General features: G+C 35.3%; 1 protein-coding gene across 6 annotated transcripts in view; it reads left to right on the top strand.

Moving 5' to 3' along the window:
- The window catches only part of Epha7 (EPH receptor A7), a 153,151-nt gene that overhangs the window by 115,352 nt on the left and 12,133 nt on the right, over window positions 1-25,666 (top strand). For 2 of the 6 annotated variants that reach the window (XM_052715253.1, XM_052715257.1), the window contains exons 6-14: window positions 6,522-6,646; window positions 9,199-9,382; window positions 13,790-13,898; window positions 14,728-14,783; window positions 19,029-19,154; window positions 20,079-20,264; window positions 21,262-21,323; window positions 22,530-22,739; window positions 23,433-23,582. In XM_052715253.1, coding sequence (XP_052571213.1) covers window positions 6,522-6,646; window positions 9,199-9,382; window positions 13,790-13,898; window positions 14,728-14,783; window positions 19,029-19,154; window positions 20,079-20,264; window positions 21,262-21,323; window positions 22,530-22,739; window positions 23,433-23,582 — 1,208 coding nt within the window. Of the gene's footprint in view, window positions 1-6,521; window positions 6,647-9,198; window positions 9,383-13,789; window positions 13,899-14,727; window positions 14,784-17,721; window positions 18,553-19,028; window positions 19,155-20,078; window positions 20,265-21,261; window positions 21,324-22,529; window positions 22,740-23,432; window positions 23,583-25,666 lie in introns of those variants that run through there. The other 4 variants (XM_052715256.1, XM_052715255.1, XM_052715254.1 and 1 more) reach the window with 4 other exon arrangements.

Here is a 25,666-nt window from a genome sequence, read left to right as displayed (position 1 = left end):
TTGTACCAGCATTTTCCTGTATGGCAGATATCTACTGTCTTTCCACAGCCCCCTGTTAACTTCCTCCTCACTGGGGCAGAACCTTTGATGTAAATGAATAAAAAGAAAGGCAGATGTTTTGGCTCATGGTTTCTGGGGGTCCATCCCATCATGATCATCTCTGTTGAATCTGGGCCTGTGGAGAATCATGGAATTATGGTGGTTGGAGCATGTGGTAGAGGCTTCTGAACCCATTTTGTACAGGAAGCAAAAAGAAAAAGACCAGGATCAGGTGTAGCCTTCAAGAGCATGTCCCAGTGACCTACATCGTCCAGAGATGCCCCACCATATAGTTTTCACCACCTCCCAGAACAGAGCCACACACGGAGCTTTAATTATTCTTCTACTGCCTACTCTCAGGAGATGAAGCATCTGGAATTATTTAGTCAGGTAGAGTGAAAAAAAATGAGAAATGGGACTTGAAAGCATAGACTTACCTGAGACCTGCTTCTTTCTGATAGGATGCTTCATGATGTCTATATGACTCCACTTCTCCACAATAAAATAGAAATGACATTATCTCCCTTGTAGTATTATAATATGGAAAACAGAGTTCAAGATGAAAACCACAAGATTCATATGAATGTGTGTAATATATGAGCAAAGAACTTTCCAAGGTCCTAAGGATCACAGAAAAGTCTATTCTGAATCTAGTAAGTGCCTAACAAATACTGAGTGACAGCAGCTAGACCAGCTAAAGAATGAGTCTTAAATGCTGATTGAAAAACGAGTATAGGGCTCCTTAACCTTTCCCCCATTGTCCTGTGAGGCTGTTTCTGAGTTCTTCTGTGAACAGAGGCTATGTGAGGAGGAAGTCTCACTAAAAGAAGTTACCTGATTTATACCCAACATATTCAGACATTTATATACAGTGGGTTTTTTGAAGATAGAAAATGACATGAATGACAAATTAATTTTTTAACCAACTGATGTTTTGATAGTTCTTCAGGGTAGAATCATGTGTGTTTGGGAATTCCGCCAACAGGAATCTCCACAACTCACCGTACTGACCCTGACACATTTGACTGAGGGATTTTGCTGAAAAGCTTGGACACTTAAGAACAATTTCACATCCAAACAGTAGTTAATAATTACCTAGTGATTCTAGAGAAGGAAAATGTATTCCTATTAATATATTGGCAGATTGTTTCTGTAACTGTTGCTTTAAAGAAGTGGAATTCTGATCAAATGGTGGAGCGTGGACGTTATCAGGTCTGTTTTCTAGTCTATTACCCGATTGAAAATATGCTATTGTAGCTTCCACATGCACTTGAGGAGGGGTCTACCCAGGATGCTTTGTCAAGTCTACGTCATGACCACTTTTTCATGGAACTTCATGTCTTAACAACAGCACATGTGAAAAAGATCAATTCATTTCATACTGATTTTTTGTTCAACTACTTGGTGTAAAATGACATTTGTTTTATTTAAGCTAAAAAGAACCCTTTCCTCCAACTAGATTTTTTTAAGGACTGTATTTTTTATACACAGGGTGCTCTTGATTGCTTCCAACTCAACTGCCTTTAGTCTTTTTTATGTGCTAAAATATTTTAGTTATTATTTATGGATGGTTGTGAGCCCCCATGTGGTTGCTGGGAATTGAACTCAGGACCTCTGGAAGAACAGCCAGTGCTCTTAACCTCTGAGCCATCTCTCCAGCCTTTAGTTATTATTTATAATATGCTGTTGACCATTCTTCATAGGATGTTAAAGCTTAATGAAATTGTGTGTTGACATTTTACACAATCTCCTACTTGTCCCCCAAATCAAATTGCTGAATGACACAATACCACACTGAAACAGTACTTAGGGACTAGTACTCTGTAATTGAAATAAATTGTATGTTTTTGTTTATTTTAAAATGTAAAAACAAAATGCTGTTAGGGAATAGTAAGAAGGCTAAATATAATATAGTGAAATACTATGGTACTAATGATGCATGAACCTTTTACTACAAAAGATGCTTAAAATCAAATTTTGTATTAGTAATAAATAGTGACAAAAGTGTTTAGTGATAGAAAATTGTGTTATTGCAGAATATGTATTGCATAGTGCTATAAAGAATCTTAAATTTTATTATCTTTTGCAATTATCTAATGTAAATTTACAACTGCCAAAGTAATTAACAAACATGTATGCAGGCTCATAGGACATTTCATACTTGTTGATCCATTTTTCCTCATTGCCCTGCTAGAATTAATGATAAATGTCCATTCTGTTCTTTGAAATACAGTTAGAAAATCTGTTTAGGTAAAATGATGACTGCTATAAATAAAGTATGTTTAAAAGTTCAAAAACAAAACAAAATTGAACAGCTTCACTAAAGTTCTACTCTGCACATACAAAGCTTCTACCTTTTGTTGAGTATTGTTTGTTCCTATACAATACTGTGGGTGGGGAGCTTAAGATCAAAATTATCCACATGCCATTTCTATATGTGGCTGACAGATCACATCATGATATATGGAGGTGTATAAACTTTCTCTACTATTGGTATGATAAGAACTTACCCCTAAACTGAATAACTTAAAACAACATATATTTATAACCCACAATTTTGTGAATCAGAACTCTGGCAGTGTATCATTCAGCTCAGTTCTTTGTACACAGTTTCATCAGGCTGTTAGCTGACCTGGGCTAGCCTTCACTCTTTCCTGCTTTTCTTCTCCCTTCCAACGTCCCTTTTATTTTATTTTATTATTTTATCTTCTTGTTTTTGTAATTTTGGAAGCTTTCGGGAAGAAATGCCTCCAGACTCACTAAGTTCTTTGGTGATTCGTAAATTATTCACCTCTCTGCTCTCAGCTAGGGTCAGTGTTTAATCCTAAAGCCTGCTTCCATATCTTCTTGTGTTTCCCATAGGACCCTTCACTAGCACTGTACTGATTCTCCTTCAGGATTCAGATCCTTCCGTTTTCTCTCAAAGCACATCTGCATCCCTAGCTGGAGCGTCTTCCCACGTGAAGGTTGAGTTCCTCTTTCATCTGCACTGTCCTCTGTGGGGTCACCATATCTCCTACACTGTGTTTTCAAATAGCCCCTTTCTCTACTTCATGCAGGAAAATTTCCATCTTTGTATACACACATACACACACACACACACACACACACACACACACACACACACACACAAATAAGCACACTTAACATTTTAGAAAGGAAAAATGGAGGCCTTATTCTGGTCTGTAATTTAAATATAACTTTGAAATTGAATCAGAAACTAAGATAAAAGATTGTGTATAGCTGTGTAGAAGTTCAAACTGTGTAAACTATCTCTTGGTTTAGCTTTATACATCATAATTCATCCTGGTTATAGATTATAAATCCAAAGCTTCATCTTACCAAAACAAAACCAAAAATTTATTTTTCGCCTTTTATTTGACTTTTAATTTCTAGTTTCATAAACTTTCTAGTTTACCAACTTTGTTAGCATGCTGTTGTCATTAAGCATTTTCAGCTGTGGAAACCATGTCTTAATTTCCTAAGATCATATTTTACCACCATTTAGTATAGATTCCAAATACAATTAACCTAATCATGTATAACATGGCTGGTTTTACATGGCACTTTTTATGTCCCTCCCATGGCTTGGAAGAAATTTCAAAAATCAAGAAAGTCATATCTATTCATCAAATTGAAATTACCATATTTGAATATTTCTAGAAATATAGGTGAGAAAAGTATATGAATCATTCAATAGAAATTCTACTAAAAATGTATGTTAAGTGGCTCCATGATGTGAAATAATTTTTCACAAATATTTCCCAGTTAATATTTTTGCTTACTGCTTATTAGCTTCACATCAGTTCCAATCGACTTATATATAGATTTCATTTTAATAAATATGGACGTTATAAATTAATGCTATAGCATATAATTGGTTGTTAAATGTTATGTAATTTAGATGTTAGATTTCATTTTCAGAAATGAACCATGGGTCATAATTAACTGAATATTTGGTGTGAGTGGAGTCTTAGTGATAAACTGCTACAGCGTGATTCATAAAGTAGATCAGATATGACAAGGTAACCATGGAGAGCATTATGTTTTAGCATCAGCACATCAAGGCCACTCTCTGAGCTAACTTCCTTTGTAAACTGACGTTCTTGGAATCTGACAAGTTTAGAGGTATCTGTGTTTATAGATGGTATGCTTCTATTCTAAATAATAAAATTCAAGAAAAAATATCATCTTTTCTTTTTAACCAAAACCTTGTATTCGAAGGGCCTCTCTATCCTACAGCTCACTAGTCTCAAGGGTCAGTTGGTTATACTCCTGTCTTTGCCATCTAAAATGTGTGCCTGGATACACTATCAACAAGAGTTTAAAAATCAAATAGATGCCCCCAAAGAGCAGTGAATCCCTGGTGGACATGGCTTCTCCTATGCGAAGAGGAGAAATGTGTTGTGGCATAGTGCACCATTAGATCTATAGGATGAATTTCAAAATATTACAGATTTCAAATGGTTTTTGGCACCCTTTTCCCCCAAATCCTCAATTATCATAATTATATCCATGAAAGTTCTTTTACAGTTTCAAATAGTGAGCTTAATTTTAGTGTAACTTTCAAATATCAAGTCTTGTTTTACATTAGAGTTTGCTCTATGCAGCAGAAACTCAGTGAGGTGTATTTATAGCCCACATTTTCTCCATAGCTCAGAAACTCCAAGGCTTCCTGTCTCATGTTTTGAGACAGCAACTGAGCAGAGCTTGAACAGTTACTGAAAACTACAGTATGTGATGTGTGTTATTTGACAGCGGCCTGAAGACTTAAATGTGTTCATCTCTGTCACCTATTTCTTCTCGAGCGGTTTTCACAGTGCACACCTAAATTATGTGCCTTAAGCAGGGAGCAGCAGGCCTGTGGTGCATGCCATTGTGCTGCCCTTTGCAGTATTTCCATCAGGGCTGTGTTCTAGACTTTGGAGTAAATGAGAGTCACAGAAACTGTTCAATACAATGAATGTCACCTTATCTTTGGTTGGAGTTTACACTTCCCAAGGCTATGGAGACCCCTCACATATCTCAGGCTGTGAGCTGGGCTAATCATGGTCTTCATGATTTCAGAGATGGGATTGCACAGCTGTTGTGAAGGAATAAAAGTTGCTGAAAATGATTTTGTACTGCAAATCAGCTTCACTGCTATTGTACTAGATAAGCATTTACCGGTAAACACAGTACACTGAGAACGTCACCTGAATTCCCTTCAAGAGAAAGTCTTGATCTGTTTAGTTATTTTGTTGTTGGTAGTGTGGGAGGAAAGGGCTGTCTTGAATCTTCCCTGCCCTTCCTTCCTTGCCAAGCAAGGAAGATGTGAAAAATGTGTTTTCCAGACATTGATGCAAGAAAGTATTAAGAAGTAGAAGAAACAAAATAAAGCCAAAGGGATAAACATCAGAAGTTTGCTTAAATGGCTTTGGTCCCATATAATTGCTTTTCTGTCAGCAGGATTATTAACAATTTTGGACATCTGAAAATTAAATTAACAGCCTGAAAATATTTTACAGAATGAGATAGAGCATGATACATGAAACATAATGACCCCACTGAAACTCAGCCAAGCCGGCTCAGCTACTCACTGAGGCTGAGTAGACCACTAGTTAATCATCACCAAGCAAATTGGACAGAGCAAATTAGCTTACTGAATTCCAAAGCCTTAGCTACAAGAAAGAGGATATGCCACTAATTATAATGAAGGAACTCTCCGCATACTATTATCAGCATAGAAAGAGAAAGCAAGACTTTAGCTTTGAACTGCCCCGACCAAAGCGCTTGGAGCCTGGGTTACTGTGTGCATTCCATATGCCAGAGTGCAAAGCCGAGGACATGCTATGCCCAGCTTGGCATGGGAGAGGCACAAGCATTTTCTAGCATCTTCTCCTAATGAAGTGTAAAACTTTTCATCAAAGTTAATTGGTATTCTTTGAGAAATACATACACAGGGACAGAGAGAGCCGTATATGCAGACACACACACACACACACACACACACACACACACACACACGAAAGGACATTTTAAAGTATGTACCATTTAAGTGAAAATTGTTAACCTATTTCGTGAACTTTTTTCTCCACAGTATTTAGATTTTTATTTCTCTTGAAAAGTGTATTTCTGTTCTATGTAAAATAAATATTTGGACTCAGTTTATCACTGGGGATTAATCAGAAATCATATTTTCTAGCCTTAATTAGTATTCGTTTGCTTAATTGTCATTCTCAGCCCCATCATTTCCATTTTTCACTAACTTGAACAATGCTATCTTCTGCTGTTTGCACTTTAATTTAAATTTCTATTAAGGTTTATGAACAGTAATAAGGTCCTGTTTGAATATTCATTAGCTTTTGAATTGTGAGCTATGAAAAGGTGCTTTCTTTTACCTTAATGAAACTGGCACAGCATGGGACTGATCAGTTGTGACATTTGATTGGAGGCACCCAGTGAATTTTCTCATTGTTTATTGACACATCTTGTCCAAACAGCTCCCTCGCAAGTGAGTGGGGTAATGAAGGAGCGAGTGCTGCAGCGGAGTGTGGAGCTTTCCTGGCAGGAACCGGAACATCCCAATGGAGTCATCACGGAATATGAAATCAAGTACTACGAGAAAGTAAGTGTGAGAGAACTGTGGTGTGAACAGTGCCGTGCCTGATGCCATCCATCCGCGCAGGAAGCTAGTGCTGGTCATTACACTACTGTTTGGGGCTACTTCAAAATTCATACTTAGGATTCGCTGTGTTTAATAACCATCTTCACCCTCTCTCGTTCACGATTACAATCAATATCTCTGTTTATTAGCTTTCTGTGTCATACAAGTGAGAATGTTTCTAGTATATTTCTTCAGTTATTTATATAATAATTAGGTATAGGGTGCTTTAATGGCACAGAAACTAATCAATCCAATATATTTTGAAAAGTATTCCTATCAGTGTATCCATGTGTGTATTGACACTTTAATTTAGGGTTTTCATAGGATCCATGTCTTCAAATACTGTTATCATACATAGCTAATGATATTGTGCAAAACATGCTTATAATGTCTTCCAGCACTAGAATTAAGAAGATGTTATTTCATTCTTTTAGATTCTTTCTGAAAGTTATAGCATACGTATGAGATTATTACATCTCATGCCTCTCCTTCTATAGAAATTACTGTCTAAAACTCATGTTCTGCTCCTGATCTCTCCTTAGAATGAATAAGTATTAATAAGAAATGTCTCTCTATATGAATATATTCATTAGTGGCTTATTTAGAAAGGAAATGAAATATAAAGCCTATTTATAAATGGTTCTCTGAGTTCCACCAAACGGAAAGACATCACTCAAAATTTAAAACACAGAACCTACCATTACTCAGTATTATGACTCTGACTGTAATAAATGATACTTTATCAATTTAACTGAGTTAGGTGAGTGCTCTAATACATAGAACTACTTCACTCTTTAGACATGATTGTGAAATAAAGTCCTAAGATTTTGGCAAAATTTGGGATTGAGTTGACTTCATTGAAATGTATACAATTTATTGGCAATACCCCTCCACCCCCAGTGAGGAAAAACAGACAGCTTAAAATAAGAGAAGTGTTAATGTACACATTTGAAATACTTTGGCTTACTATTTTCATTCAAATTTACTTTCTTCTTGGCCTCAGCTGCATTTTTATGCCTCAGCTTTGTACCAAAAAATACATTTCTTTTCCCATCAAATGTGCTTAAAGGGGATCATTGTTTTAACGCTGCTTTTGTAATATCTGTTTCGCTGTAATCCCTAATAGTTATGGTCCTTCTAGAAATTGGCAGATTTTAAAGTCAATAAAGCACATTTTACAGTACAAGGTGGCAGAGTTTATCACAGGGAATCTGCAATCTTTTGCAAATCTGTACTCGGAAATAAGTGCCATTCAAATTGCTGGGCTTTATTTGCATGACAGAGACAGAATGTATTTACAGCAAGTAATGTGTAAAGTAGGCAGTTATTGGGATGTAGTACCGGAGCAGTGTGAAGGCACAGGATCTGTGTTTGTTGCTCGCCGACTGTGAGTTCTTTCCAGTTCTGCTCAGACTATACTTCAACTGTCTATGATTGTATAGATAATACCCATGATCATTTTTATGAATGACTATGCTGATGGCTCTCACGAATCAACTCCATAAAGTGAGTCCAAGTGTTCATTTCCACTTTTAGGAGTATCAGTCAGCGTAAAGGCAAATAATTGAGGTAATATTTTCAGATTTCAGTAAATAATTTTAACACTGATACTTACAAATGGAATAAAAAACTACCCAAAAATGTATAGTTAATCAAGTATACCTTTTTCAACATGTCTTCATAAATGGCTTAAGAAAGTCACATCAATGAATACTTAGGTGTTATGCTTTAACATATTGTTTTGAAGAATTTTACATGCTTGAAGTTTCATATTTAATTAATTCTTAAGCTTATTCCACATATATGTAAAATTTCATATATATACATACATATTATAATATGCTTAACAATTAGGACATTTTACAAAATAGAAAAATATAACCTATTGCTTTAATGAACTTTGCAAGAATTGGTATTTACATTTGAAAAGTGAGTAAATAAAGTTAAATTTAAAATAATGTCAAACCACAACCATAATTCCTGTATTTTACTCTCAAACTGAAAGCTGTGATTAGAAATTCTACTAAGTACTATTCTGTGGATGTAGTTTTCTTCCTTTTTTATTGAGAGTAAATGACATGTCACTGTTGTAATGTTTAGCTGAATTTCTTGGTTTAGTAGCATGTTTGATTTTTGACACGTGAATTTTCTTTGATAAATATCATTCAGAAAAGAGTTTGAAGAACCAGGAAGCCATATGAAGTCTTCTACTAAAAGAGACATTGACCGGATGTACTTGTAGAAATGTAGCCAAAAAGTGATAACCACTGTGTCCTGTTCCAACACACCAGAAGCCCAAACACTGGGATCATTTTAATGAAATTATTTCTCTTTGAAATTTATACAACAAAGGCATGTTTTTCATTGCATTTTGTGTTATCTTAGAAACACTCAGTGTTACAGTGTTCCAGAAGGTATAGTGTAAGCTCAATTAAACAAAAGCAATGCGACAAATCAAAATCAATGACCAGAATCAACTGTCAAGTCAATTTCCCCTGTAAATGTCATTGCAGGATCAAAGAGAAAGGACCTACTCAACACTGAAAACCAAGTCCACCTCAGCCTCCATTAACAATCTGAAGCCGGGAACAGTGTATGTTTTCCAGATCCGGGCTTTCACTGCTGCAGGTTATGGAAATTACAGCCCCAGACTTGACGTTGCCACTCTAGAGGAAGCTACAGGTAAAATGTTTGAAGGTAATTACCATCTTTGGTTCAGATTCTTCACTTTATAACTGTCACTTGCTTTTGTTTCTTGTTCTATTTCATTTTTGTATTGAGGGTAGTGATTTTGCATCAAAAATAATTTTTATATCTACAAATGAATATGCATGAACATAAGTGTACCATTAGAAAGGTCATCCAGGAAAATAATTAAATATTCTCTTTATTCAATGATATCTAAACTTTATGATATCAGTTAGTCTTTTAAATGTAAATATTATTATTTTTACATATATTTAAATGTAAATGTATTTATTTACTAAAATTGAAATTGGAAAGTCATGTAGGAGTGATTCAGTTTAATGTTGACACAAGGAGTTTTTGTAGACCTTGGAGTGTTCTAACTTGAGTTATGTGCATCAAATAGCTTCCTTTCCAGTCACACTGGGTAGGTAATAGTATGCTATTCATGATTTTGAGTTAATAGAAACTCTATGCTTTTAACAATGGTCTCAAACACTGAGGATTCAGAAAGATCTCAAAGCTTGTGTTTCTTTTATTTGGACTTTTATTTTTTCAATTTTGTTATGAATTATACTAGAAAATATTAATATTATGAGTTATACTAGAGAATATTAAGTACATATGAAATATAAATGAATTCCTGGAACCTACCACTCGACCTGAAAATAGAATCTAAGTTTTAAATCCTTTAACAAATGTTTATATTTCACAATGTTAATTTGTAGTTAAAATATATGACTACATTGCATGTAACATATAAGCAGTTACATCGTGAGGTCTGTGTTTCCCTCAGACTGTGCTCAGAGCACTATGAGTTCTCCTGCTGCTCATCCTTCAGCTGGCTTAAGCCTCAAATGTATTTCCACATTTGAGAGGTTCTGATTCCTCCTGATGTTACTGCTTAGACACAAAATTTACCCAGTGGCTCTTTCCTGTTCTGCATTAGCATTCTAGTGTTCCTATAAAATTTTTAAATAAGTGAATAAAAATGCACGATATCACTTTCTTTCTTCACTTCTGAAAAAGCTTTTAAGGTAATGAAGCTTTTATCAAAATTATTTTGACTTCAGAAAAGCATTATAGTTCTTTTAAATAGTAGAATACATTGATAAGTATTCTTTGTGTTAACCAAGGCTTGGTAAATTTGTTAGCAAAAATCTCCTTTCAAAATATTGTTATGTTTTAAAATGAACAACAGAAATATATATGAAATTAATATGAAGTATCAATCATTTGCATAGAATTTTACATGTATAAGTATCAGTTGAAAAATGTTGCCACGCTGGGCGGTGGTAGAGCACGCCTTTAATCCCAGCACTCGCGAGGCAGAGGCAGGCAGATCTCTGTGAGTTCAAGGCCAGCCTGGACTACAGAGTGAGTTCCAGGAAAGGTGCAAAGCTATACAGAGAAACCCTGTCTTGAAAAACCAAGAAAAGAAGAAAAAAGAAAAAAAAGAAAAATGTTGCCACAATGTGGAATGATGGGATGAATGCCCTTTATTTTCATTAGCATCATTAATTATGGAATATATAAGATCGAAAATAAGAATATCTATGTTTAACAGCTCCCAAAAAGCTATTAAAGCTGTTGAAGTAGCTATTTCAATACTGAAACAAAAAAGTGGTTTAGTATTGAGGTGTATCATCAAGGTTACCAACTGGAGACATTTTCCTAACACCAGCTTATACTCTTTAATGCATTGAGACACTTCAAGTTTTGTTATTTCCTCTTTAGTTTTGAAAACTTTGGAAATGAATCTTTATCCCTTCCTGACATTGTAAATTGTGACAAACTCTTTATTTGTTGAATTTGAATGTTTATAAATATTTTTACTGTTTCAAAAGGAAGTAGCTAAGACTTCAAAATCAAAGTGTCAGATCCTGGGTGATCACATAAAATTAATGTCAAAATGGTATTTTGTATTAGAAACCATATGGTAATTTTTATTATTAAGATACATCTTCCATTAAGATGTAAAATTAATAAAGGAATCATTCATATATTTTTTTGAATTTCTTTCAGCCTTTGACTTACCAGTGTTTACTGTAGTGCTTGATGCATAGAAATCATTTAATGAATAAGAAATGACTAGATCACACCAACATGGGCTAGGTTATCAGGATAAATGAATAAGAAATGACTAGGTCACACCAACACAGGCTAGGTTATCAGGATAAATGAATAAAAAATTACTAGATCTCACCAACCCGGGCTAGGTTATCAGGATAAATCAGTACTCCATGACAGGTGTTAGGAATCTCACCTTGTGATAGCCATGTGTGATTCTGGATGCACTCCTCTTTCCTAAGTGCTGGGATAGTAGTATCCAAATTAAATTTATACACACCAAGTATTATGGATAGTGCATAGTTTGAAAAGTTTCTAAAAGTCTTATTATTTAGCCAAACTATTCTTAACAATGGTATCTAAGAAATATTTTTTACTCTTAAGAATATTGAGGAACCCTCAAAGGTTGTGTTTATGTTAAAACACAGCATACTAGTCTCACCTCATTTAGCCATTAGTGTGATGTCATTAGGTCATGGAGCTTCTGGAAAACATGATTGCATTTATAAGCAAATGAAAGTGTAAAGATAGAACAATATGTTTATAATATGAAAAAATAATATTGGTCTTCCAGATTCCCTGGAAATCTCTTGAGGATTCTCTAGAATGCCTAGACTAGTCCCTTTGAGATCCGCTGACTCAGCCTGTATGCTGCTCTAAGAATTAGATGCACATAGAGATGTATGAGGCATTCTAAGTGTCCTCAGTCTAAGCTTAGTGAAAAAGTGTGCCAAGTTCATGAATTCTGGCCATATGGCTAACTATGGCAGAATTCATGATGCAGTATTACCACCCAAGAAATGGTGATGTACTGAACTCAGAAGTGAGACAGATGGGAAGATTCTCTCTGGAAGAGGTCACTAAGGCATTGTTCAAACACAAATTAACATACTATCACATATCACAAGCATTTCCTATTCACCTTATGCTTGGTCAACCTATTGGTTTTGCAGTTTTTAAAAGGTGGTCTTCAGATTATAGCCTCCAAAGTTACTTCTGAAATGTTCTCCCTTTGACATAGATGAAAATATTGATAATGTAGGTCAACTATTGTAAGGTTAAAGTTCAACGTTAAGCAACCACGTGCAAATAAACATTCATGAATGCTGATTCACGTTTCAGCTGAGCTCAGTGTTTCCACTGGAGCATTTGCCTCTGAAGCTCCAGGAAGAACTGAGCCTTAGACAAGCAGAGAATTGACCCCTGGGGACCGCTGAATGCAAAGCATTTCTACACTTGAGTGTATAATTGTTTCCTTTCTCATGAGAATTACTCCGTTCTGTATCTTCTCTGTATATGTAAAAGGACAGATAGAAACAAAAATAAATAAATAAATAATAAGGAAAACAGCAAAAACTCATGTTTTCTTAGTCAGATGTCTATTAGGCTGTAACTCAGAATGTAACACGTCAAGGTTGTTTGCCTTAAGAAAAATCTTTCCTGTGTTTAGTTCTCTCTAGAGGCAGATCACCAGGTGACAAATTAAGGAGAGTGTGTAATGCAAGTGTTCAGGAACTACCTGGCTAGATATCTTCATGCTTTTCCTGTATAATATAGGAGATATCTCTTTAGTAAGAGTAAATTGTCAAAGGGAGACAACATGGGTAAATTTGACAATGTCCAGTTAGGGTTAGGGGTGGGTACTGCTGGCTGAGATAAGGCAGTTCTACTTAGGTCAAATTTTCTACTCTAGAGAACCAGTCCCTTGCCACCAACAAGAAGTGGTAATATTTTCCATCATGCCTGGTATTAAAGATAATAGTTGTTGATTGTGTTAGAAGTAGCTAAACTATATTCATTTAACTTTATGTGTTATACATTTGTTAACTGGTTAATTTTTAGGTGTACATTTTCATTATATATCACATGTAGTGATTGTATCTCTCTATCTATGCTGATAATGAAAATATCCTATAGAGAGGATATAACAACTGTTACAGAGCTGGAAGTGATGAACTCATGTTTCTTGAAGCAACTTAAATCACAAGATGCTTTAAGGGGCATGATTCATGAACTTATCCATGTAGATACTGTAAATAAGTCCAACTGATCTTTCATTAATAATCTTAGAGGAATTATTACTATGTAAAAGGGAGACTACAATTCAATACTTGTAAGACATTTTTAAACTAGTCAGAAAAGTTTGCTTTTCATAAATATAGCATCTCCTGTCTAATCTTGCCACTTCCTTAAAATGCCCAAATAAATATTTGTTTAAATGTATGCTGTCAATTAAAATGAATTTATTTGAAATTCGAAGTAAAGTAAATGATCTGAATTGTTTCATGTTCAGCCTCTAATGTTCCTCCTAGCAGTGAGTGGTTCTGAGCCCCTGTCCTCTGTTTGTAGCGACAGCAGTCTCCAGTGAACAGAATCCTGTTATCATAATTGCTGTGGTGGCTGTAGCAGGGACCATCATCTTGGTGTTCATGGTGTTCGGCTTCATCATTGGAAGAAGGTAGAGCATAGAGTTCTAGGAGTTTTGTTTGTTTGTGTGGTTGGTTGATTGGTTTTTCAAGACAGGGTATTACTCTGTAGCCTTGGGGGTCCTGAAACTCACTCTGTAGACCAGGCTAGCCAGCCTTGAATTCAGAGATCTACCTGCCTCTACCTTCCAAGTACTGGCATTAAAGGCTTTTTGTCACCACGGCCTGGCTTATGTTCTTCAAGTATTTGACATAAAATATGTTGATTTCCCAAAAGTGCCAACCAATTATATACTCACTCTATTAGAATGTTATTAGTAAATATGAGCACTTTTTTCTGATATATAATATTAATCAGTGCATTGTTTTTGTTCTCCCCAAATCAAAACACACTATGAATTTGATCATGGCCTTCAGCTTAAGGTGAATGAGTGCTATAATTAAGAATAGGTGAATGTGAATTGATTACCTTCAGTTACTTTCCATAATAAATGCAGAAGAACCGAAGAGGTTAACTCTTTTAGTTGTTTTTTTTTTTTTCAACGTTTGTAAAAACCATTTAAGATTTGTGGGCTTTTCCACAAATACTTATTGATAGGCAAATACTTATTGATAAATTTAACAAAACAAAACTTTTCCTATCTTCTGGTCTTTCACAGACTCCATTCACTGTGCATATTTTGATCACATGCATTGACACATTATCACCCGGTGGTTCATAACTGTGGGCAAAATATATTTGTGTTTGTTTATACCTCTAGCTAGCATGTGGCTACATAGCATTGCTCCTGATGCTGCATGCTAATCCATGAAGCAGGATCATCCAGTAAACTTGCCACAAATTTGCTTTTTTCCCCAAAGGCACTGTGGTTATAGCAAGGCTGACCAAGAAGGAGATGAAGAACTCTACTTTCATTGTAAGTGTTTGGCTTTTCTTTCTATCAGTATACCCCAATTTGAGCAGAAATCTGATTGTCTCTATTGGCATGAGTGAATCCCTAATGCATCATGCTTGAGATTCTGTAATGAGCTCAAAAGTGTAAATCTATGCAGAAATGTTGCATTGACGTTCAGAACATTGAGCCACTTTCACGTCACAGTTTTTGCCTTTAACAAACCCTGCACAGATGTTTTCATCACTCCAGTGGTGAACCATTAAATGCAGCACATCCCGTTTTCTAGTGAGGAGTGTCATTTTAAGGCAAGGTGGACCTTTTCTCCCTCCCAGTGAGTGATGCTCCCTAGAATTACAGAGCTCAGGAGACTAATTACCACTGAGAGATACTTCCTAGGAAATAAATAGTATAATGCCAGTCTCCAATCTTCTGATGCTTTCCTAGGAATGTGAGCTACTTGGTTCTTAAAAGCTCATATTAGAAATCAATTCTGAAGGAGGCCTATCAATCCAAATAAAATAGGAAGGAAAAAAAAACAATATTTTCTGTTAAAAATGAATGGCAAATGGAAATAAGGGCTTTGAGAATAAATGTTAGTATATTTTACTGGTGAAATAAAAGCCTACGAATTTGTTGTTTCAGTTCTAAAATTGATGACATTCTTAACCAAGCATAGTATTCCTGGTCTTAAGCCTTGGAAATAAAGAAAACAAGTATTTTTGTTCTTTTTTTAATTGCTTTACATTTTATGACATCTCATACATAGATAAACTTCTTGAAAATGATATAATAGTTACCTATTATATAATTGGCCATATTCTTCTTATACTATCTAACAAGATACTACAATGTACCTATTCTAAGGTTTTAAAAATGTCCAAATGGCATTCAGGAATTTCTAACCATTTTAGAATGTCCTCATAATTCTTAAGAAAAACAATGCTCACGCTGAAATGTATGGATCCAACTGAAAATATACTTTACTAAATTTTACTCTTTTGCATTTGTTGAAGCAGCAGTCACTTTGACTTTCACATCTTTTAAAGAGGTGGTTTTACATAACAGTGGTCCAAATTGAATGTGAAGCTCTGTAGAATTCTAACACAGAAGCCAGGAGGGCACATTCACTACAATTACTAAAATAGAGGGAGAGATGACTTCATCATGAAGCTTAAGCTTCAAGTACTCTCACTTTTATCAAACCCATTCCTAGTCTCTGGGATGTCCCAGTCCTTTCTCTATATAATTGTATATGTATTCTCTTTAAGTGGACATCCCATGTCATTATACAGTTCAAACCTTACATGCCTTGAGTCTACCTGCCTTCATATGATTCTGTTTCCTCAATCTGGTCCTTTGACTAATTTGCCAGTGAGTTCCCTATAAAAAGCATCGTTAATTAGAATCCCATAGCCAGTTTATAGGTAGAAGAGAGGGAAAGTACAGGGGTTTTTGCCCTCCTTTGTGATAGGAAAAATAAATAAATAACACTTCCAAAACAGGGAAGAAACCATTGAAATCTGAGTTTCCTAAAATTTTATTTGTTTTGTAAAACATGTACAGAAAGAAAATATAAGACCTGGAAAAGATTACTGGAATCTTTGATCATCCCCATATATGCATAACTTATTGGTGCAGTTACTAAATATCACCCTACCATCAATATGTCACTTTTCTGTCATTTAGTGGATTTATCTAATACATTCTCAAATTATCAAATTTACACTAGTCTGTTTGCTTTTAACTTGTGGCATGATGCATAATTTAAATGGAAACACAGCTTAACCAAAACTCGTTGTATAGCATTATGTTTAATTGTCATCATTCAGTTTTAATATTTGGAAGCCATTCACCTTTTTCATATTTTACATCTGGTTTTTAATCAGAAGCATTCAGAATTGAATGTCTTACTTGTTTATGTAGACAAGATGAACTTGCTGTCTAGAAACAGTTTCCATCTCTCTGGCAAAATATCTGTAGTGTTCTTGAAATATTTAACATTCATGAGAAATGCAAATGAGGTGTCATAACACATGCACACGCACACACACACACACACATACACACACACACACACACACACACACACACACACACACACACACACACTTAGGCTCTTAGACTGGACAAAGCAATAGACTAGAATACTCAGAAATTGTATCAACATTTCCTTCCATTTAAAGCATACACTTTTAAATAAATATTGAAAAAGTAAAGTGTGCTTAACTGCTCTGTCCTATTGAATCCTGTGTATTTTTGACATTCTTTTTACATCAGTATCTTGTCATTCAGTTTGAACCCAGCACTGTACCCCACTTTATGGCTTTATCTAAAAGACCTGCTGTTTTTTTACGCTGGTGTCCTTTTATTACCTCAGCATATGGGCAGTCTTCACAGGTGCAGAGACACCAGATTTGATTTTTCAGGAACTTGGAAGCAACCACTTAACTGGCCCTGAATTTAACAGGCTATCAGTGATTTGTAGCAGGTGCCCTGGGCTACCCAGGGCCTCAAGTCTCACATTTTAAGATATAAATACAATGGAGTAGTTTGGTGAAGCAATCCCAATTTACATTTTGTTTCCTCCTACCGTTTCTTCTAACAATGTCTTAGAATCCAGGCTGGGTAGTATTTCATGTTTTTATGCCAAAACAGCTTTGGCCTGTCAAAATGTTTTATGACAGCTTGAATAAAGAACCATCAGAGACCCGTTTGAGATGCAGAAGGCTACTTCCCATCTAGTCTCCTTATCAAAAACAAAAACAAACAAAAAGTGAGAGAAAGAGAGAGCGAATAAAAAGGGCGAAGATGGCTCTTTCTCCACCTGCCTGACAACCTAGGAGGTTAACCTATTGTTTTCTTCCCCTCTCTCTCTCTCTTTCCCCTCTTCCCTGTACTCCTCTTTTTTCTCTGTCTATCCCCTCTCTCTTTTCTTCTTGTGTTTTTTTTTCATGTTCAGCTTTAGTAACAAATGAGCATCTGTCAGTTTTATAAACTGCAACAATACTTGTTTAAGACAATCAATTTTGGATAAACAATCAACTACAGCAGAATAAATCAAGATTTTTAAAGCCCAATTTTCCTTTATACATTCCGCTTATTTTGTTGTTATATGTTTCTTTTTTAAATCGGATCTAGATTTAATGTTATGACATAAGCACAGTTAGGCTGCAGTGTAATATATAAAGACGTTGTTCTGAGAGTAGTTAAGATTCAATGGAAAGACTGTTTGGTGGCTTTGTTAAAAAATAATAAAGACTTTTTAAGGATATAGTGTAATTTTCTTCATTGCATTAATATAACCAAATATGCCTACCTATCTTTGTCTTGAACCAAATGAATAGATTTGGAATACTTGATTGTAATTGAATTTGATATAAAGTTGACTTAGCATTATCTGTTACCTGCATGCTTCTGGGTGCATTTAAAGATTTTAACTTTTAAGATGATACTCTGTTGTTTGAATTTTGACTACCTTTTGTGAGGCATACTGGCTACCTCCTCGTATTAGCTAAGATCTTCCAAAGCCTTATAATGAAAAGTTCATATAAATCATTTCTCTTTCAAATCACTGTCATAACTTGGTAACAGATCCCAGGAATATTGTAAATTTTCTAATTTACTCTGCACTTTGTATATCTAGCTTCTATTACCCTCAAGGTGAATATTAAACTATGTCTTTTTGAATATTTCTCTTTGATTTTGTGATAGCAGTCCCTCATATCTTGTACTAATTTTATGTATATGTCAACAGTGGTTGGTCTTTAAAAATAAATCAAAGAATAAGTAAGATGTCTAAATGTTTTTTAATATTGCTGTCAGTGTAGTGGTCTACCTGTAAATGATGTCTTATTTCCCTGGTGTTTTAATTTGATGGATTGACTGATTGATAGGTTTCTCGATGTGTTTCCAAGTCCATTCCAACCCGCGGTATGGCTTGAAGTAGGCTATGATGGCTCTGAGTGTAATCAAACCTCTGGTCCGATAGGCACAGGCACGTCAAAAATTTCGGTGGATGTCTTTTTGATTTACTGGAAAAGCAATTCAGTTAGTAACCTATGAGTTGGATCCTATGCTACCTATAGAAGCTTGCAGATAATACCTAGACGCCAGCAGACTGGAGTAGTCTGTTAAAACTGCTGTGAATGAGGTGATGTGGAAGCAAGGTCACTGTTCCAAGGAGCACTCTGCATAATGACAGTCCTGGGCTGACTGCACAATAAGTGCTTTGCTTCATCACAGTCATGCTTTCTTACATCATTACAGTTAAATTTCCAGGCACCAAAACCTACATTGACCCTGAAACCTATGAGGACCCAAATAGAGCTGTCCATCAATTCGCCAAGGAGCTAGATGCCTCCTGTATTAAAATTGAGCGTGTGATTGGTGCAGGTAAGGCTGTTGTAGCTTCCTTATTCAGCTGTTCTATTTAGCCAAGATCGAAAGTCATATATCATAATGACAGCCAAATAATTATACTTCAAGTGTAGAACTCTTGCATTTACCTGAAAGATTGGAAGCAATGAGGCTATACTTGTTTATGAAATCTTAAAAAAGAATTGGGAAGGGAGCACATAGTAGAGAGTCTGAATATATGTGATTTCAGCTGGGTTCTTAAGATACAATGTCATTAGCTACTTCATAGTCACTCTTGCTGTTTGACAGGAATAGCTTAGAATTTTAAACATGAGAATTGTATTGAATCTTGATGGAATATGCATTCCTATCTTTAAAACTGCCTTTTTTTCTCTTTTATTTGTAACAATTACCCATTGTACCATTTACATTAATGTAGAAAATTGTATATAAATTAATTAAATGGAAACTATAAAGTTTAAATTTTTTTCACCCCAAGGTACTTATATATAGGAAGTATAATGTGTAAAATTCCATACTTTAAAAATTTCTGATATATGTTGTTCCTTAAACTTTAGAAGCAATCACAATGGTTGTGATTTGGTAATGTGCCCTGATGCTTTCGTGAGTAGATACTTCTGATCTAAAGGTTGACTCTGAAAGAGTGTTTGTTCATCTAACTGACAGTGACAGCCTATGGAACAGATGTTTAGCTAAGCTTAACTGCTATGAATGAACAAAAGTGTGTCTCCAGTTTTAATTTTGTTTCACCCTTCATTTCATAAACTGTTTCGTTGAATACGGGAAATAAAAATTCCCCATCAATTTGAATGCATTTATTTGCACTTAGAAAAAAATGCTTTATTAATTAAAAACTTATTTTAAATATTTTAATCCTTTTCTTTGAAAACTTGAACCATTTCAGCAATTAAAACATGCCTGCTTGTTCTTTTACTTCAGGAGAATTTGGAGAAGTTTGCAGTGGTCGTTTGAAACTTCCAGGGAAAAGAGATGTTGCAGTGGCCATAAAAACCCTAAAAGTTGGCTACACAGAAAAACAAAGGAGGGACTTTTTATGCGAAGCAAGCATCATGGGGCAGTTTGACCACCCAAATGTCGTCCATTTGGAAGGGGTTGTTACAAGAGGTAGACACCGGTGATATGCTTCACTTATTACATAGAATGTGCTGGAAATTAGAAACATGGCACATACAACTAAATATCAAATTGTGAACACACTGCATTTCTGACTAATTTTTATTTGTGTGTAACTAATTAAAAAAACAATTATTTTTGCTGCTACTGCAGAATATAATCAAGGAAAACATGGGATTGGATGTAGCTAGAGTTTTCCTGCCTGGCCCACAGTCAGGACAAATCTCTTTCACCCGCCAGTCCCACAGCCACTCAGACCCAACCAAGTAAACACAGAGACTTATATTGCTTACAAACTGTATGGCCGTACCAGGCTTCTTGCTAACTGTTATTATATCTTAAATTAACCCATTTCTATAAATCTATACCTTGCCACATGGCTTGTGGCTTACCAGCATCTTCACATGCTGTTTGTCATGGCAGCGGCTGGCATTGTCTCTGACTCAGCATTCCACTTCCCAGAATTCTTCTCCTCCTTGTCCCGCCTATACTTCCTCCTGCCTGACTACTGGCCAATCAGTGTTTCATTTACTAACCAGTCAGAGCAACACATTTGCCACACAGAACATCCCACAGCAATTAGATTTGAAGAATGAATCTCAGGGCTAGGGTGACTGATTAATGTTTGTATTAATGTTCAACAGTCATAAAAGTGATATAGCTCCTCTCCATTTTATATAAAGTTTCACTTTTTTTGTTTGTTTGTTTTTTTTATTATTGTTGCTCACAAGCTAGAAATGAAAAGGGCTGGCAGCGCCTGTGACTGAGTGGATTGTGACCACATTCCACATTGCATGCCTGCCTGAGCTTAGTCCTATGATTAGAACTATGGTTAATCCCTCCTAAACTCCTCAGCTTCTCCAAAGTGGACCATGGGTTGGATTGGGGGAATGTAGAGTGAGAGTGGGGTGAAAGAATGAGAAATTCTCAGGTGTAGGTCATAGATTGTGAAAAACCATTTTTTTCCTATTCTTTACTTTATTATTAGGGAAGCCTGTCATGATCGTGATAGAGTTCATGGAAAATGGAGCCCTGGATGCATTTCTCAGGGTGAGTTCCCACATCATTCTCCCATGCACCTAGAATTGTGCCTAGGGGTGCAAGTTGCTGAACTTTGTCTCACAGTGTAAATGTGTAAACTGTATGAAATCAGAAAATTATCTTTGAAAAATCACAGTTCTAGACTGGGTTAAATCAGAATATTTAATAAAATGGCTTATTAATATTGTTACTTGAAGTATAGAGGATATCCCAAAGCTGTGCAACTTAAGTGCCTATTACAGGACAGGAAATAATTTGTAATGAATGATATGTGATGTTTCTATAAATCCTTAATTATGACCAAACATAGTTTTATTGTAGGAAGCTTGTCTATTCGGAATATGGGCATGTTAACATTTTCCAAATGGAAAGAGAAAATAGCTAGAGTGAGAATTCTTTTAATGTCTTCTTTATGGGATCTACAATGACACATTTAACTCACAGTTACAAATGGGGAAATGAATTAGAGGGACCCTAATTGTCATGTCACTATGATATGTGAAGTATCCAGTTTTCAGAAGTAATACCCAGCAAATCCACATTTTCAAACCCACGTCCTCCATGTAGCATGTCTCTATCTGTTTAGGACTGGATGGTGGCCACTTTGGTTGTGAAGGTCTGTCAACACTGTAGGCTCATACACTGTTGTGGGGTAGTTGTTGACAGTTGTGTGGCTACCAGCAACACTACCAAAGGACTGAAAGAAAGAAAATCAGCACTGCTAATCATTTTCTTTCCTAATTTTTCAATATTTTAAATCACAGTTTGACCCATTTCCTTTTTTGCTATTTGGAGAATAAACAATACATGTAGATCCCTTGCTCTATGCATTCTTAGACTGTTTATATACATGTTTTGGCATGTAGGAAACACTTACCTATCAGAGTTTATTTGTTGGAAATTCTATTTTCTAGCCTTGGCTGAAATTTTAGCAGATAAACAAGTGGATATTTATAATATCCAATTATTATCAGTTATCATGACAATAAAAAATGTATATAAATAAGTAGGTTTTACCACAAATCTATCAAATTATTGACTATCATCTCATCCAACATGTGCTATTTCCCCAGTAATTATCCATAATATACAGAAAATTAACTAACACTTCCTATTATACAGTGGTAAATTACAGGCATGCATACATTTTTTTCCTGGTGATTTTGGCCCCTTTAAAGTACCACTAAGTAGACTTTTTGTTTTGTCTTCCTGCAGAAACATGACGGGCAATTTACAGTCATTCAGTTAGTAGGAATGCTGAGAGGAATCGCCGCCGGGATGAGATATTTAGCTGATATGGGATATGTTCACAGGGACCTTGCAGCTCGCAACATTCTTGTCAACAGCAATCTTGTTTGTAAAGTGTCAGATTTTGGCCTGTCCCGGGTTATAGAGGATGATCCCGAAGCTGTCTATACAACTACTGTAAGAAAACACATATTATTGTACCTTTAATACCTAAGATATTCCAAGCAAGCAAGAAGGGCTTAATGTAAAACTAAACCCCAGGGAACATGCAAATTGACCTCAGCTTTTTTTGTTGTTCATTTGAGGACATTGATATTATTATTACAATCTACACATAAAACCAGAAAGTAAAAGAATAATGATAGCATGACATCTTACACTGGTGTTCTACTGCACTGGACTTACACTATGTAAATATTATACAGTTAAATTCAACAACATCTAGTTACTAGCTTATTATCACAACAGTAAATATAATCATATCTAATAAAACTTCCAAAAGAATGAGTATGCTAACTCATAACTTTTATGGTATCAGACAAAAAAGGCTAATGTGAAAAATTACTTAAATATCCCATTTTTCACTCCACTTTACTGGCAACGTACTCTAATTTATCATTATCTATTCATTAGACGCTTACCGTGACACCACACAAGGTCCATTAAATACAGTTGCCTTAGAAATGAGCACGTAATGAGAGCCTAATAGAAAGATTGGTAACTTCGAGTACAGAGAAGTTCAAGGTTCACAGACCTGCTGCTGCTGGGCTGTCAACTCATGTAGAAACATTTAACATAGCTGATGGTGAGCCCATAAATGATATATAAGCTACTGTGCATATTTAAAATGTCAACTTCTTTTTATAACAGGGTGGAAAAATTCCAGTAAGGTGGACTGCACCTGAAGCCATTCAATACCGGAAATTCACCTCAGCCAGTGATGTGTGGAGCTATGGGATTGTCATGTGGGAAGTAATGTCTTACGGAGAGCGACCTTATTGGGACATGTCGAATCAAGATGTAAGTGATCTCTTGTACAGACAAGACTCACACTTTCACATCCACTTCTAGTGTAACATAGTTGATGGCTCATTAGGGATAAATTTCTGTAAATTTATAAAAACATAATTTCCTAGCTTGCCATCATTATTAGTGCTAATGATGATAATAATTTTCATGAATTTGAGATTCTCTTGGTTTTATTTTGTTTTTTTTTTATTTAGAATGATTACTTTCTCATTTTTTTCATTTCAATTCTATCTGAACAATAGAATACTAAAAATGATAGTTCCTCCTTAATGATGATAATGGTACAAAGGGAAGTTCTTAAAGAGTTGGGTAAAAACACTGTAGCAGAACAGGAATCTCTCAACTGCCATGTAGAAAAAGAAAGCCACTAGCAAATGAAGTGGCACTCTAGTTCTTAAGGTGATATAGACATAGGCAAGATTAGGAATCGGCTACAGCTAAAATTCAGGCATTTTCGTTAAATCAGTACCTTTGTAATTTCTAGTTACCTGTAGCAAGTTTCTGTGGCTTTTAAAGTCACATGCCCTACATGGGGGTGCTTTTTGGTGCTTCAGATCTCTGCATTAACTTAAAAAATGTATGCCTGGAAAGAGGGAGGCTTTTAATCATTTATAGTGTTTGGTATTTTGAATTGAGTGATTAGCTTTTTCCTGGTTTTGTTTTATTGGTAGTGTTTCAGAGACAAAATCTAAATGATGCTTCCTTTTGGCAGGGGCAGAGTTGCTCATATTTGACAGGTTCCACCGTCAAAGATTTCATGGACTGTCAAAATATGGCAAACAAATCCTTGGGGCAGAAAAAGGGAATATTTACATCCCTAGATACTCCATAGAGTTTCATCTCTTCTGACACCTTCCTTTCATACTTGTTTTAAACGGAAAAGGATTGACAGGAATGTAAGATGACTTAAACTCAAAGTTTACCTAACTTACAAAAATGACAGAAGTACTTGAGAAGGAAAAAAATTCAATTTTAAGTTTAGAAATACCCTATTTTTTGTTTTTCTTTAAAATATACATCACAAATAAAGAATTGTTTTAACAAAAAAATTTGTCAATTAAATAATACTATAGCTGGAGTGAGGTTTAGTTTTGACTTCAGCATTTAGCAACAGCATTTTAACTTTTTCATCTTGAAATTCTGAATTCAATTTGGGCATGGGTTTTTGTAATACAAAAGATGATCTACATACTGAGTTTATAAAGAGAAATTTATATTCATATTCTTATTGGAGCATGCTTTGTCTTAAAGTTAAACATTGATATATTATTTAACTAATCATGCTTCATTTTCAATGTTGAAATTGAGATAAAATAGATTTTATTTTTCTTTTCAAGAGAAAAGGTTCCCTTCTTGAATCTGACCAAAGTTTTTAGCCAGTTGATAGAACTGTGGATTCCCGCTAGAACTGTGGATTCCCGCTGCATGAGGGGCCTTCTCTGTGCAGAGGAGTATATTGCATTTCCAGAGATGGTTGCTCTAATCAGAGTTTATCATATATTCAAGTGCCCTGTCATTGAGTTAATTCCACAGCCCTCTGGATAGATTTAGCAAATGAACTGAATTACTTTGCATTGCTTAAAGTTATCAGGTAGACAACTGTGAGGTATTTTAGAAAGGCCACAAATTTCAAATGCATTGGATTTTAAAAGTCTTTTTGTAAGATACCATGAAAACAAGATGTAAATTTACAGTTATATTCCTAGGCAAATCTACAAACATCTAGGCTGAATGTGATATGAGATTAAGTGTCCGTACTCACAATAAGGAAACAGAAAGGGTGTGGGTGGCAAAGGAGTCAGTGGTTCTGGCAGTAGTCTGATGTCACTCCAGACAGAGAAAAAAACAAGAATATGGAATGAGAAAATAGGTGTATACATGGCCAAATATAGTCAAACAGCTTATCACTTCATAAGCATTTGAATAACCTTTTTTATGTTCAGATAACTATAACTTTCTGGAATTTCAATGCAATGGAAGCAGTTTAACACATGTTAATGAAATCAAAAGTTTAAGCGTTCCCAATACATTTCCAACTTTCATTTTTCAGAGCAGTATATAAATATTTGACTGTT

Source organism: Peromyscus californicus, unplaced genomic scaffold (assembly GCF_007827085.1).
Source record: "Peromyscus californicus insignis strain IS unplaced genomic scaffold, ASM782708v3 Scaffold_5__1_contigs__length_169319896, whole genome shotgun sequence".
Classification (NCBI taxonomy): Eukaryota; Metazoa; Chordata; class Mammalia; order Rodentia; family Cricetidae; genus Peromyscus; species Peromyscus californicus.
Note: the sequence above shows the minus strand (reverse complement) of the source record. Positions and strands in the feature narration are given on the sequence as shown.